The sequence below is a fragment of the Chelonoidis abingdonii genome, chromosome 18 (genome assembly GCF_003597395.2).
Source record: "Chelonoidis abingdonii isolate Lonesome George chromosome 18, CheloAbing_2.0, whole genome shotgun sequence".
In the NCBI taxonomy this organism is placed as follows: Eukaryota; Metazoa; Chordata; order Testudines; family Testudinidae; genus Chelonoidis; species Chelonoidis abingdonii.
The window spans coordinates 848,515-863,632 of NC_133786.1; the positions used below are offsets into that span (position 1 = coordinate 848,515).

The 15,118-nt window shown below is 46.1% G+C and overlaps 1 protein-coding gene across 1 annotated transcript in view; it reads left to right on the plus strand.

Annotated features, from left to right (window-relative positions):
- The first annotated feature begins 7,783 nt into the window (after positions 1 to 7,783).
- LOC116822327 (uncharacterized) overlaps positions 7,784 to 15,118 on the plus strand; it is a 15,156-nt gene continuing 7,821 nt past the window's right edge. The window contains 3 exon segments of the mRNA XM_075073533.1: positions 7,784 to 8,165; positions 11,018 to 11,085; positions 11,735 to 11,861. Of these exon segments, the coding sequence (XP_074929634.1) occupies positions 7,964 to 8,165; positions 11,018 to 11,085; positions 11,735 to 11,861 (397 nt within the window). The 5' untranslated portion in view covers positions 7,784 to 7,963.

Genomic DNA, 15,118 nt, shown 5'->3' on the forward strand with positions numbered 1-15,118 from the left:
AAGAGAGTTATTGACTAACAGAAAGAGGAAACAGATGCCTAATCTGTTTCCTCTTTCATATGACTGTGCCATGTTGCACTTAACTGCAGGTAAAACTGATGTGGAGACTCCATTAGATCTTTGCTTTATGTTAGACAGAATTGCCACTCCAGTTTGCCCTGGATGCCGATTATGTTCCAATAGGGCACTTGTTTCATTAAAAGTTTTTTCTCCTACCCTGTACTCAGGTAGCAAAGTACTCCACAATGCTCGATTCACTGTGAGTTGTAAGATTTTAACCCAATCTTGCCTTGGTAAGTCAAACGCTTTTGCTGTTTTTTGCACACGTTGTGCATGCATTGCAACTGATGAATCGTCCATCATTCCTATTTGCTTAGTTATCAGATCTAGGGTCTTAATATCTATAACAACTGCTACAGGACAATCAGAATTAGAATCTGAGGATCCTCCTTCTGGATCAGGTTTTGGACTTTTGTCTGAGCTTGAATCTGTAATTTCTGTATTTTAACTTCTCCTGCCTGAAGTCACATTTTCATCATCTGAGCTTTCAGAACTTTCAACTGGAGATAATTCTGGATATGCAGGACAATTTTCCATGAAACCTCTATGTCTTACACGCTGATGCAGGACATCTCTTAGTCCGCTAAGGTCTGGTGTAGTAGGGCGTTCTACCGGTACACCAGGTGATACCAACATATGCCAAGGGTGTGTAGAGGTTCCACCAGCTCAGTGACGGCTCGAGATACCAGCACAGCAGGTGTGTGCCTGGGGTGGCAAGCCACGGGGGGCAGCCTGCTGGTTGCTGTGAGAGTGGCAGGCAGGTCTGCCGGTCCCGCCGTTTCAGCGTCAATTCGATGGTGGGGACACTGAAGGCGTGGCACTGGCAGACCTCCTGCAAGCATGCCACCGAATCGGTGTGACCAGTGGACCGCCCGCAGGCATGCCGCCGAAAGCCACCTGACTGTCAAGTGTGGGGCGGCGAAAGACATAGAGTTGATTGCGCAAATGCCAATAAATGTCCACCCAAAAGGGGCTGGATCTGCCACTCTATATGGTGCTAATGTAATATTGGGTGGAGGAGAAGGAATTCTATTCCTTGTTTGTTGCAGCTGAACCTTCTAGTTCCTGAACAATGACAATCTCTAAAGGAACTGCCTCTTTACTAAGATAGGAGAGGATATTTCCTCCCCTTTTGCTTTGCTCAACTCCTCCTTTACATCGCTAGCCGCCTTTTCTATGAAACTCAGCTCCACTTCCTGTGGTGCCACCCTGGCACTTCCTTTTCCTATGTGCAGACTGCCAGTATCTCCTGAACTGCTGACTTCCTCTTCTGATTCCCTGTGGCTCTTCAGACTCAATCTCCAACTCCGCTTCTAAAAGTACTATATCAACCTGAGCTAATTCTCTTACCCTACTTCTAGTAGTTGGCCCTGCAGGTTTTTCTACCTCCGTCGGTTCCACCATGTCAATAGGGATGGGAATCAATTTTTTATCCTCCTCTGACACATCTTCTCTCTTTTCTAATTCTTTCCAACAGCTGACCATGGTCTAATCTATAGCCCTCTAACAATTTTAAGCTGGCATCCAAAGTTTGCTGGGTTTCCCTGAGTAACCTTTCTGTTGTATTCAGTTTCTTTCCCAGTGAACTACAAGCCACGAGAAGGCATTCAACAGCTATTCCCTTTACCAGTTTAGCCTGTTCTTTTTCTGCTCTGTTTCTACATCAAATACCTCATTTACAAAACCCTGTGGATTACCATGCTCAGAAATCGTCTCGCTATTTCTCAGCTGTTCTAATCCTCCTCCATGTTCCTGAACATATTTTTTGGCAAAGTTTTCTAAAGCCAGACTGCAGGCAACTCCAACAAACTCTACTCTTTCCCTTACTCCACTCTTAACACAAAATATAGAACTCATTTCAATCCTGCAACTTCACTAGCTTATTCAGTAAACTAGAATGAATACTCTGTTGTTTTACTCTGAAACTGAAGGCGTCCCTTCACAGAAACAACAGGAAATAACATCCCTAACCATTTTTTACACTTGGTTAAATAAGTCCCAAGTAAATAATAGAGGCATGGGTGTACATTCCTTCTCATTCCTAGATGGCTTGTAGCAAATGGAGAGTTCTTTTCCCTTTGTTGGGACCTGCCAAATACTGGGAAATACTAAGGCAGACGGATCAGAGGTGCAGCCTCGGAGAGTTAAGGGGACTGAGATAAGGTATCTTGAACTGTTCAAGTTATGAACTATTGCAGCCTTTTGGCAGCGATTAATACCTAGATTTGTCAACTCCCCTGCCACCACTGGTGTGGGTCATCGGATCCAATGCTACTGCTCATATCTTATTGGTACCATTCATTATAACTTCAACCTTTACAAAACCCCTTAGATGCGTGTATCACTTTAAATAATATTACTTTAACAATAACACTATTACTTTATAATATTACTTTTTATCTTGCAGTATTATATTCAAAAACCTTAAAATTAAACTTCTAAATCAAACCACAACACAAAACTGGAAATACTGGGACTGCTGCCAAGCTGCAGTCACAGGAAATTAGGTTTCTGTTTTCTTAAGAAAGAGTGGGTGAGACACACAATTTGTCAGTCTCTGTAATTTTAACCATTTTCTTATGCCTCAGGTGAGATTTCTAGGGCTCTAAGTATGCCTGGAATTCCTGAAAATTCCTGTCACACGCTCATCGAGTCTCCTGGCTAATTGAAGATGAAGAGATCTAGGATAGATGATGAATGAAGCTATTTTATATGACACAAGTGCTGGAAATCCTTCCTCTTATTCCCAAATGTCATTCCTTCCCTACAGAAATGTCAGGGTACACTTACCCCATATATTAGTATGTATGTGCGTATTGATGATGTGTATGTATGGACTTGTGTACTTATTAGGTCTGTGGGTCCAACTTTGAAAAATCCCCTTTGCCATCCTTCACTATCTGTTGGTTTAGGTAAAAGGTCTCTAGACATCTATATAGGTCATCTTTACATTTCTAGGAAAAGAGTCACAGTATAGATATGCTAACATTGCCTTAGCTTAACAGGCAGGGTTTTAGCCTGTAGGTCTCTTGCATTACAGCCAAACTTATTTTTAATATAAATCTATAAACCTATTACAGTACATCAAATACTTATGTCTTGTCTTATAAGTTTATCTATGCAAACAAGCAGATTAATCCTTAGGGCTACGCGCTGAGACTTGTGTTAATCCGGAGTCACTGCAAGGCTGAACAGGGAGTGACTCCAAATTAACATGGTATGCAGATAAGATCAGGGTGTGTCCTTGTGGGGAGGGGGTTTCAGTTGTTGCTAACAGGGGGAAAGTGACTCAGTTTCTCTCTCTCTCTGCCTCAAGATATTGGGGTTAAGCTTCCTGGTTCGGACGCTGCTGCCCTGATTGTGGTCTGGGAGCCCAGGCTGAGCAGCTGCTGCTCCCCCAGCGGGATCACAGCTGGGGAGTAACCGTGAGTAAAGCTTCCTCTGAGCCCAGCCAAGGTGAGGATTTCCTCCAGCTGTAATTAGCCCCATAGGTCAACCCAAGGCTCTGCCCACCCCAACATCTGAACCAGAGATGCCAGGCGATTGATAGAGACCTCGGAACTGGGGATGGGCATGAGAGTAACTCTGCACAAACAACTCCTCCTCACCCCACATCTCTCCCTGTTTAGCAATTGCAGGAGCTGATCCAGCCACAGGAGAGCAAACCACCAGGATTGGCTGTCAGCCAGAGGGGGAGAGACAGGGGAAGGGGAAACATAGGGAGAAAAAAAAGAGAGAGAGACTGAAAAGGGCAGTGGGAGAAATAATTAGGGAGAGAGATTCCCAGATCTCTGACCGGCCCCCACACACTTATTGCAGCATGTTTTTGTTGGTATCCAGGAAGTTGGTGGGCAGATCCCACACACTGCTAAAGGACCTCCCCTGAGCCTAAGGGGAGGATCCACAGGTCCATGATGCCAAATAACGGGGAAGATTCACTTTCCTGTGAGCAAGGTGAGGTGCAGGACTCTCCCTGACTCTCCCTGTTCCCCCTGCTGTGGGAGTGCACTGCCCTGGGGATAGTGTCAGGGGGAATCCCCCAGGGTCACTCCTTTTGTTCTGCGCTTCTCTCCCATCCGGTTCCCAGATCTTGTTACTGGGAGGGTTTCAAAATATCTCCGTGGTTTAGTGCTAGTGGGAGGGGCTGGTCAGTGCTGTAATACAGTGGCCAAACATTTCCCCTGCATAGAGTTGGAGAACTGTAGGGCTGGAATGAACCAAGAGGGCAACTCATCCGGCTCCCGGCACTGAGGTGTTTGTCCAACCTCTCCTTGAAAACCTCCAGTGATGGGGATTCCATCACCTCTCTTGCTAATCTAGTCCAGTGCTTAATTAGGTTTTTTTCACAATTGACTCAGATTCAATCTCTGATCCGCTATAGCCCCTGACCATTTTCAGTAGTACTGTCCCCCAACCAGCTTTTCCCCATTTTGTAGTGGTGCATTTGGTTTTCGTTCCCTCAGTCTAGTACTTTGCACTTGTCTTTATTGAATTTCATCTTGTTCATTCAGCCCACTTCTCCGGTTTGTAAATGTTACCTTGAATTTTAATCCTGTCCTCCAATGTGCTTGCAGCCTCTCGCAGCTGCTGTTATCTGCATATTTAGACAGCATGCTCTCCGGTCCATTATCCAAGTAATGAGTGAAAATATTGATTATATCAGATGCAGGACTGGCCCCCGGGCACCCCATTGTATACATCCTCCCATTGGACAGTGAACCACTAATGATTACTGTCTGAGTGCAGCCTTCCAACAACATTTTCACCCATTTTATAGCACTTTCATGTGCGCCACATTTCCCTAGTTCACTGTGAGAATGTCATGGGGGCCTGTGTCAAAAGCTAGACTAAAATCAAGATATGTCCTGTCTACAGTGTCCCCTGGATCCATAAGTCCAATACCCTTGTGAAAGCAGGAAATTAGATTGATTTGGCATAATTTGTTTTTGGAAATCCAAACTGGCTCTAATTTATCACCTTCCTGTCCTCTAGGTGCTTACAAATTGATTGTATAATAATTTGTTCATTCCAGGTATCTAAATAAGGCTTTACTTTATTCCTCAGTCCTCTTTATTCCCCCTTTAAAAGATGGGTACGTTTGCCCTTCTCCAGTCTTCACCATTCTCCAGGCATTCTCAAAGATAATTGCTAATGGTTTCCAGATTGCTTCAGCTACTTCTTTGAGCACCTTAAAATGAATTTCATGGCTGACAATAATGTATCTACCTATTTTTAACTTATTCTTTCCCTATTGTGGTTTCTGTTTCTTCCTCTTCTTAGTTAATAATAATTAAGACTCTGTCTGAGCTGCGGGATGATCTTCAAATAATTGCAGCTGATTTGCAAAGAAGGCTTGGAAAATCACAGAAAATTAATAATGGGCCTTCATTAAATGCCGTAATTTGGAAAAGCCACAGCAGACCTATTTGTTTAAGAAAAATCTGCTGGAATAATATAAACACTCAACTATTACATGATGCCTGTGATTTGTTTTGCTAACCAGACAATTTGGTTCAGCTACAGGGCTGTCATAAATAGATAGCTAAGGGTTAATGTTTCTTTTACCTGTAAAGGGTGAACAAAGGGAACCAAACACCTGACCAGAGGACCAATCAGGAAACTGGATTTTTCAAAGTCAGGGAGGGAATTTTTGGGGTCTGAGTCTTTTTGTCTGTTCTCAGCTTGCGAGGTTCTTCTATTTTCTGTTTCAAATTAGTACAGTGAAAACAATATGGCTTTCGTTGTTTTTGGTTGTATTTACATGTGTGTAGCTTGCTGGACTGATTCACTTGGATTCTGTTTGATCGTATTTTTCTTTTTTTATAGCATAGCCTGTTTGTCACTTGATGCGAGGATACCTTTTATGTTTTTTTCTTTTTTTTAATAAGTTTCTTTTTAAGATGTTTGGTTTTTTCTATGGTAGGCTAAGGAGAACGGGGGGGGATTCTCTTTTTTAGATCTACGGAGGGTGAACTCTCGCAACAGGAAATGGTGGAGTGGGGAGAAGAGAATCTTTTCGTTTTTTGTGTATTTGGGTTGGCTCTTGTGAATGAAGGAATTCTGTTTTGATGTAAAGTTGATCATTACTCCCATGTTGCCCGAGACCGTCTGGGTGGGAGAGAGAGGGGGAAGGGAAGTGGGTTATTTCCCTTGCCGGTAAGACTCAGAGCTTCTGGGTCTTGGGGTCCCTCCAGGGAAAGTTTGGGGGACCAGAGCGAGGCAGGCGCTGTAATTCCTGTCTGGTGGCAGCGAGATAAGATCCAAGCTGGTAATTAAGCTTGGAGGTTCATGCTAGGCACCCACGTTTTGGACGCTAAGGGTCAGAATTGGGAAAGATGCTTATGATAAGGGCCATAACACGGGTGGGGCGAGTGGGGCAGCCACCAAGGACACAAAGTGGGGCTGGGGAGTAGAAAAATGGGGCAGAAAAATGAGGGTGGAAATTTGCATCACAGACCATGAAATCGGGTCTTCGGCTGCCCGGCTCTGAAGGCAGAGTGATGAGCGGCAGCTGCTGGCTGGGTGTCTCACTCTAAAGGCAGCACCACCACGGAACAGAAGTAAATATGGCAATACTAAGCCACTCCTACTTCTCTGCCTTCAGAGCTAGGCATCAGCCAGCATCCACCGCTCTCCCGCCACCCAGCTCCAGGCAGCGCTGCTGCCAGCGTCACTTCAGGAGTAAAGGTGGCAATACAGCGACACCCTGGTGGGCTTGCATCCCCCTTTTGGGTCTGGGCCCCTAGTGTGAGAAACGCTGTGGAGAAATCACACTTTTTTGTGGGTTACTCACTAAATCAATAGCAAATTTTGCAGCTGTATAACTCATCTGTGAAGTGAACTATTTATGCCATGACCAACCCTTGAAAATGGTATGATTCCCCCTCCTCCCTGTGATTTAAGCAGTACCCTACTTATTGCCTTCTATGTCCCTTGCTAGTGGTAACTTCTTTTGTGAGTTAATATTTCTGATTTTGTCCCCACATTCTGACGGTACTCAATGGGGGGAGGGTGACAATACCAGAAAATGTGGAAATAGCAGAAGTGCTAAATGCCTTTTGTTTTGGTTTTCACCAAAAAGTTTAGTAGCAATTGGACATCTAACTTAATGAATGCCAGTGAAAATGAGGTAGGGTCAGAGGCTAAAATAGAGAAAGAACAAGTTAAAAATTACTTAGGTTAAATGTCTTCAAGTCACCAGGGCCTGATGAAATGCACCCTTGAATGCTGAAGGATCTGACTGAGGAGATCTCTGAGCTATTAGCGATTATCTTCAAAAAGTCAAGGAAGGTAGGAGAGATTCCAGAGGACTGGAAAAGGGCAAATATAGTGCCCATCTATACAAAGGGGAGTAAGGATGACTTGGGGAATTACAGACTAATCAGCTTATTTTAATTCCCTGGAAAAATAATGGAACAAATAATTATCATCTTCTAGGTGTTGCTAACTGAATGCTTAAAGTGATAAGTAACAGTCAGCATGGATTTGTCAAGAACAAATCGTTTCAAACCACCCGAATGTTTTTTTTCCTGTCAGGATAACAAGCTTGTGGATAGAGGGGAAGCAGTAGACATGGTGTATCGTGACTTCAGTAAGGCTTTTGATACTGTCTTGCATGACCTTCTCGGAGAAATACAGTTGAGATGGAACTACCAGTAGGTGGGTGCATAACTGGTTGGAAAACTGTTCCCAGAGAGTAGTTCCAAGTGTTTCACAGGCAAGCTGGAAGGGCATATCATGTCGGGTCCCACTGGAATCAGTTCTGGGTCTGGTTCTGTTCAATATCTTCATCAATAATTTAACTAATGGCATAGAGAGTACACTTAAAAAGTTTGTGGACGATACCAAGTTGGGAGGAGTTGCAAGTGCTTTGGAAGTAATTCTGCTCTCCTCTGTGCTGATTATGCCTCAGCTGGAGTATTATGTCAAGTTCTGGATGCCACATTTCAGAAAAGATTTGGAGAAAGTTCAGAGAAGAGCAACAAAAATGATGAAAAGTCTAGCAAACATGACCTGTAGGGGAAGATTGAAAAACCTGGGTTTGTTTAGTCTGGAGAAGAGAAGACTGAGAGGGAACATGACAACAGTTTTCAAGTACATAAAAGGTTGTTACAATGAGGAGAGAGAAAAATCGTTCATATTAATCTCTGAGGCTGGACAAGAGGCAATGGGCTTAAATTGCAGCAATAGTAGTTTGGGTTGGACATCAGGTAAAACTTCCTAACTGTCGGAGTGGTTAAGCACTGGAATAAATTCTCTGGGGAGGTTGTGCAATATCTATCATTGGAGATTTTTAAGAGCAGATGGGATAAGACATGTGCCAGGGATGGTCTAGATAATATTTAGTCCTGCCGTGTGTGCAGGGGACTGGACTAGATGACCTTGTGAGGTCCCTTCCAGTCCTATGATTCGACGCTTGTGCTGTTCTTTTGTACTCACCCATAGCAATTTGTTCACGATTCAAATTTTTGTAGGATTCCTTTTTATTGCCCGGTCATTAAAGAGCGCCTATTGGCAGCTTCCTTTCTTTCTGTCTTTCCTTTGCATTGTGATCGTTTGCTGTTGCTCCTTTAGTAGTGATCTGAGAAACTGCCAGCTCTCCTGAGCTTTATTCTCCTTAGAATTTTATTCCCATGGGACTCTGCGATGGGTTTGGGCCCTTTGGGGTGTCGCCTGATGTGCTGGGGTGCCACTGAGGCAGCCTGTTCTGCTAGTCTGGGTCCCCTTTATCTGTCTGGGCTAGGCTCACAAGCCTCTTTCAGCCAAGCATATGGGCAGGGCCACGCCCAGCTGTGCAGGGAGACAGATCCACTCTGGAAAGATTCAGCCTTAGGGGCTTGCCCCAACACTCTGGTGCCTGCTCCCTTTAAGGGGGACAGACCCAAAGGTTTTATGAAATTCGCCCCCTCCCTCACTGTGGAGGGAGATATGCACAACTTCTGCCCCCCTCCGCCCCCAGTTAGAAATTACATAATAAATGTATTCCTTGTTTATAATATAATCCAGTTTAACTACAAAAGGTGAATTTTAAGTGAATATAAGAGATAACAGACAGAACAAAGCAGGTCACTAACCAAATAAATCAAAATACACACGCTAAGCTCAATATACTTAAAAAAGAGGTCACACGATAAAAATTATAAATTTGTTAGTCTGTAACATGCCACAAGTACTCATTGCTCTTTTGCTGATACAGACTAACATGGCTACCACTCTGAAACAGGTTGAACAATGTAATTTCTTACCCTGAATGTTATTTTAGGCAGGTTGCAAAATTTCCATGGTTCAGAGTTCCAGTTATATTTCTTTTCAGACTGGACCACTGTCTCAGTCTGGACTCCCCGCCTCCCTTACCTTCAGGTGGCTTTAGCAGTCTTTCTTCTTGAGCAGACACGCCAAGAAGAGGAGTCATCTCGTTTGCCTTCCTCCCCACCCTTAAATAAGATTTACATAAAGCGAGAATCTTCTGTTCCCATACTTGACACACACCCCCTTTTTTTCCAGCGAAAAGTTACTAGAAGTCCCAGGTGTCAGGGACTCACAGGTTGTGCCCACTCTTGGCCCCGTGCGGTCCCTGGGGGAACCTCCTTCAGTTATACAGCCCTTCTTGCGGTTTTCACTCTCTCGGGGGTTAAGGCCCTCCACCTCCTGGAACTGCACCTCTCTGAGCCTTAGCACACCTGTCTCTCGTCATGGGCCCCCTCAGGGAGTCCACTTGCTCTGGACCCCTGGGCATCTAGTCCCAGAGGGAATGATGCAACCTGTTCTCTAGACCAGAGTGACTCTCAGCCACTATAAAACAGGAGGGTTTATTGAGCATCTGAACACAGCATAGGAAAGTCTCAGGGCCCTCAGGCCTGGCCTCCCTCAGCACAGCACCTCCCAGTCTTCCCTGCATCCAGGTGGGCTCTGCCTGCTCTCTCTCTCCAGCCCAGAGCCCGCTTGCTTCCCAGCTGGGCATCTGATATCACCAGCCTTTCTGAAGTCCGTTGTCCTCCTTTTCATGCTGTAACACCTTCCCTTCTCTTGGAATCACAAAATCATCATTTCATGAACACTTTCGCCCGTATTGCTTTCCACCTTCTGCTTCCTAACTAACTCCCGCCTGTTAGTCAGAATAAACCCTCTGATGTGGAAAAATGATCCACGCATTGTATTTGGAATCAGATTAGCCTGAGGCACCATTATTGATTATGAGCATGCAAGGGGTGACAGCTATTTGGAGCACCCCCCCCCCCGCCCGGTTCAAGGAACACACAGCTTTTTAAAGCTTAAAATCACAGACAAATTACATATACTTCCGCATCAGTTACCTTGTTTGGAATACATGGCAAAATCAATACAGGTCAAAAGCAAAAAGAACAATCATCTCCCTTATTTGGCCCTTCCTGTTGTTGTTGTTCTCAGTCTGGTCCTTTTGCGATTTGACTTTTCTAACGCTTCTATTGTGGTTATATATGTCGTAAGCTTGGCTATTGCAAATTGTTCTGTTTGGGGACTTTCCACTTCGCCTTCTCCTGCCTCCTATAAACAGAATACCATTGTTTGGTTTTGGGGACCTTTCATTTGGTTCTTCATATACAAAACAAGCTTGGCCAATGCTTCAGGCCTACTAGCTTGACCAACGTTGAGGCCTACCAGATTTTCCTTCACACCTAAAATGCCTGGTGCCTGGTTAAAATCCCCTCGGTTACTACTTCCATCTTCTGAAGCAAGCAGGTGTCCCCAACACATTCCAAGAACTCATTGGACACTTGTGTTTGTTTGAATTCCTTTTCTAACAGGTGTCTTGGTAGTTAAAGTCACATGTCTCCCCTCCATTACTAATTGTGTTTTGAGTATTTCTGTTGTTTGCATGACAGAGTCGAGAACATCCATATGCGAGGAAAGAGCTGGGGGGGAACTGTGATGTGATGTGACTGTCCTGTTCTGACACTTCCCCTTCTTGCCCTGACAGGCTGCAGTGTCACGTCCCATCCTTCCAGGGAGCAGGGAAGGAAAATGGCTGCCATGGAGCCAGCTAAGGTAGGGATTATCGGGGAGTTGTTGGTGGGAGAAAGGCAGTAAATACATAGGAGGTGGGTGCTTCTGCAATTGGTCGGGAGGGGGCTGGAAATACCCAGGGTGGAGAAAGGGAGGGATACAGAATGTGACAAACCTGGTGGGATTTGTTTACGGTGGGGCCTAAATTCTAGCAACAGACCCATGGGGTTTGTGGGTGGAAATTCCCTAGTTTGTCAGCCCCCCCTGGACTGGGCTGGGGAAATGTACCAGTCTCCAATACTGGAGTCTGAACCTACTAGCCAGAGGGCAACCACCAGTGAGGCCTGGGAAAGACACCCCATCCCATCCAAGTGCTGGCACTGGGGAGTGTGTTGGGATTGCTGCCAGGGGGCTGTCCCTGGATCCTACTGGGGGCTCCGTCTCCTGTATCAACTTCTGGCTGATAGGTGAGTGTTGAATGTGAAGACCCCTGGCATCGCTGTCTGCTAGATGGGGCGAGGGACTCTCTCTCTTTCTCCCCCCACCCTGATGCCTCCTGGCTGCTCTGATGGGAAGGGGGTGGGATCCTGCCTGCCTCCCAGAGCTTCCATGTGATTGGCCATCCTCCCCTGTGAACAGTGGGGTTGTCACTGGGGAACAGAGGCAGATTGGGAGGCTCTTGCTTTTTCAGGGGCTGGTGACTTTTGAGGAGGTGGCTGTGTATTTCACCAGTGAAGAGTGGGCTCTGCTGGACCCTGCTCAGAGAGCCCTCTACAGAGACGTCATGCAGGAGAACTGTGAGAATGTGACTTCACTGGGTAAGGATTCCTGTCCTCTTGGTTCTTAGAAGGGGAAATGAAGAGTTAAGGTTCACAGTGCACCCTCAACTTTGCCCTGTTTCAGCGACACCCCAACAGGCCAGTGACACACAGACCAGTGCTCTGCCCTCCCCGCTGCAGAACACTTTGGGAGCAGAGCACAGGCGCAGTAGCACGAACGCTAACACTGTCTCTTTGCTAAGGCAAAACTTGGGGTTAGGGTTAGGCTGAGGCTGACAAACCTTGTGACAAGAACACATTCTTGTGTACCTTTATTGACCCTTCCTACACCACTCCGCACTGAAATGAGGAAAACCTCTTGTGATGGGTTGGATCACAGAAACTCCATGAGAGCTGCCAACTGATTTGCCAAAACTACTTCTGCCCCTGCTTTCCCTGCCAGCTTAGGACTCCAGCACCCTGTCTTGCTGAGCCAGACACGCCAGTCTGCTCCAACACAGACCCGGGGCATGATTCACGTGCCCCCAAAGTTGCAGGTTTAATTGAAAGCAAGTTACAGAAGTGTTCCTGTCTTTAATACTGAGAAGCCCAACTCCCAACGGGGTCCAAACCCTAAATAAATCCATTTTACCCTGTATAAAGCTTAAACTCATAGATTGGTCACCCTCTGCAACACGGACAGAGAGAGGTGCACAGCTGTTTGCCCCCCCAAGTATTAATACATACTTTGGGTTAATTAAAAGGTGGTTTTATTAAATGCAGAAAGTAGGATTTAAGTGGTTCCGGGTAGTAACCTACAGAACAAAGTGAATTACCAAGCAAAATAAAATAATGCACGCAAATCTGTCTAAGAATTGAATATAGATAAAAACATCACCCTGTAAGCTTCCCGTTACAGCTGTTCGGTGCCGCAAGCCTGGGAGGGAGAGGGAGAGAAGCAGAGTGGGGCGGCGTGCTCAGGGGAGGAGGCGGAGCAGAGGTGAACTGGGACGGGGAGCGGTTCTCCTGCGTCCCGTGCCCCCCCTTGCTGCAGGCAACCCTCCCCGCGCTTTCCTGCCCCAGCTCCCTCCACCTAAATGCCAGTGACGACCGGGGCAGCCAAAGATCCGGCCACTGCAGTTGCCGCTAAAGGACCCGAAATGCCGCCTACCAAATGCTAGTGCCCTAGGCGACCGCTTAGGTCACCTAATGGGTTGCCCTGGCCCTGAGTAGAGGAGCGGCGTGAGGGTTTCTGGCACCCTAGGTGCAGGGCCGGCTCTATCCATTTCGCTGCCCCTCCCGCAGCTCTGGTGGACCTCCCGCAGGCATCCCTGCGGAGGGTCCGCTGCTCTCGCGCGTCCGGTGGACCTGCTGCAGGCGTGCCTGTGGATGCTCCACTGGAGCCGCCTGCTGCCCTCCTGGCAAAATACCGCCCCCCGAAATCCTGGTCGCCTAAATAGAAGCACTGGCCATGCCTGAGTATGCAGCCAATATTTATAACTTTGAATACAGAAATGATATGTGCATACACATAGGATTAATAGATTCAGTAGATCATAACCTTTACATAGATACGATACGTGGCATATGTAGCATAAAACATATTGCAGTTATGTCATACATACATTCATATATGGTGAGGGGCAGTCAGGGGTGGAGGGTCCTGGGTGGTCAGGGGACAGGGAGCAGGGGGTGGTGGATGGGGCATGAGTCCTGGGGGGCTTGCCATCAGGGAACGGGGGTGTTGGATGTGGTAAGAATCCCGGGGGAACGGGGGGGCGAGAAGCAGGGAGGGTCAGGGGCCTGTGTCTTAAACAGATAGCTAAGGGTTAATGTTTCTTTTCCCTGTAAAGGGTTAACAGAGGGAACCAAACACCTGACCAGAGGACCAATCAGGAAACCGGATTTTTCAAAGTGAGGGAGGGAACTTCTGGGTTTGGGTTTGTTCTGCCTGTGTGTTTTCTCTCGGCTTCTCATCATGCGACTATGATTGAGGAAGAGGGTTTTCTTTCTATATCAACTCCAAGTCGTTCTTATTCCGCTTTCGCTGTTACCGAAGATGTGAGTACATAAAGGAAAACAGCAATAGGTTTATTATTGTATTGTATTCACATTGTTGTAATCTGCTGGAGGATGGTTTAAAATTGGATATATCTTTTGAGATCTTCAGATCTGTTTATTCTATTTTCTTATGCCATAGCCCTGTAGATCATCTTGATGCAGAGTTTATATTCTGATGTCTTCTCTTCTCTTTTTATATCAAGTTTTCTTTCAAGACTTGTTTGACCGTTTTCTCTGTTCAGGGTCAAGGCATTAAGGGCAAGGGAGGGGCATTCTCTTTGTTTAGATCTACGAGGGGTAAGGCTCGGTCAGCGCACCGAGAATTGGTGGAGAGCGGGCAGAGGAGATAGGAATCATCTCTGTTCTTGTATTTTGCGGGTTTGTCTGCTTTGTGGAATAGGAGAAGACATGACTCTCTGGGTATCTTGATAAATACCATAGCGATCAGTAACTCTCTAAGTTCAGCACCAGAGAAGGGAAAGTCTGCCGGTGGAAAAAGAGGGCGCGGGCGAAGGGCGATAGTGGAAGGATTTCCCTTGCTGTAGATCTGACTCCAGAGCTTCTGGTCTCTGAGGGTCCCGCTCAGGGGGTGGTTGGCGGGAGTTGATCCAGTGTCCGATCTGATTGGTCTGTCCTCAGCCGTGGATGCCAGATCCCAAGAGCGGGTAATCTGAGCAGCTGGGGTTTCCATCCACTTCTCCAGTTTAACTGATGCTGATTTACTGAGTAGAGCACGTTGGTGCAGCCGGGACAGGGGAGTAGAAGATCAGGATCATTTCTCTTTCTTCCGCTAGCGCGGTCTTTAGCGGAGAAGGGTTTGGGTATTCTACATAGTAGACTCAGGTTTTTTTTCTGCTCTTGCAAGCCCTGTGCATATAATCCATCGATTAGAGACCGCCACTGCTAAACTGAAAGTTTCTTTTCCGAACCAGAACTAGTCTGCTCCTTTAAGTGGCAACAGACCATGAAGTCCTGGTACTTCCAGTTTACATCAGCAGAGGATCTGGCCCTACTTGTCCTTTGGACATACGGTGAACCAATCTCTTTTTGCAGGCTTTATTTATTACTACTCTTTGGTACTGGATATCTGACCAATCAATAGCTTATATGGTAGAACCTTTCTCTCATTGCTCATATATCTAATAATATGTACTTGTTGATCTGAGTTCTTAAATTTAGGAAAGAGATCCAGAACATGGGAGCTGTTGACTGTGCCAGATTAATGGGGGAGGGAGAGAAGAAATACACAGGCTATA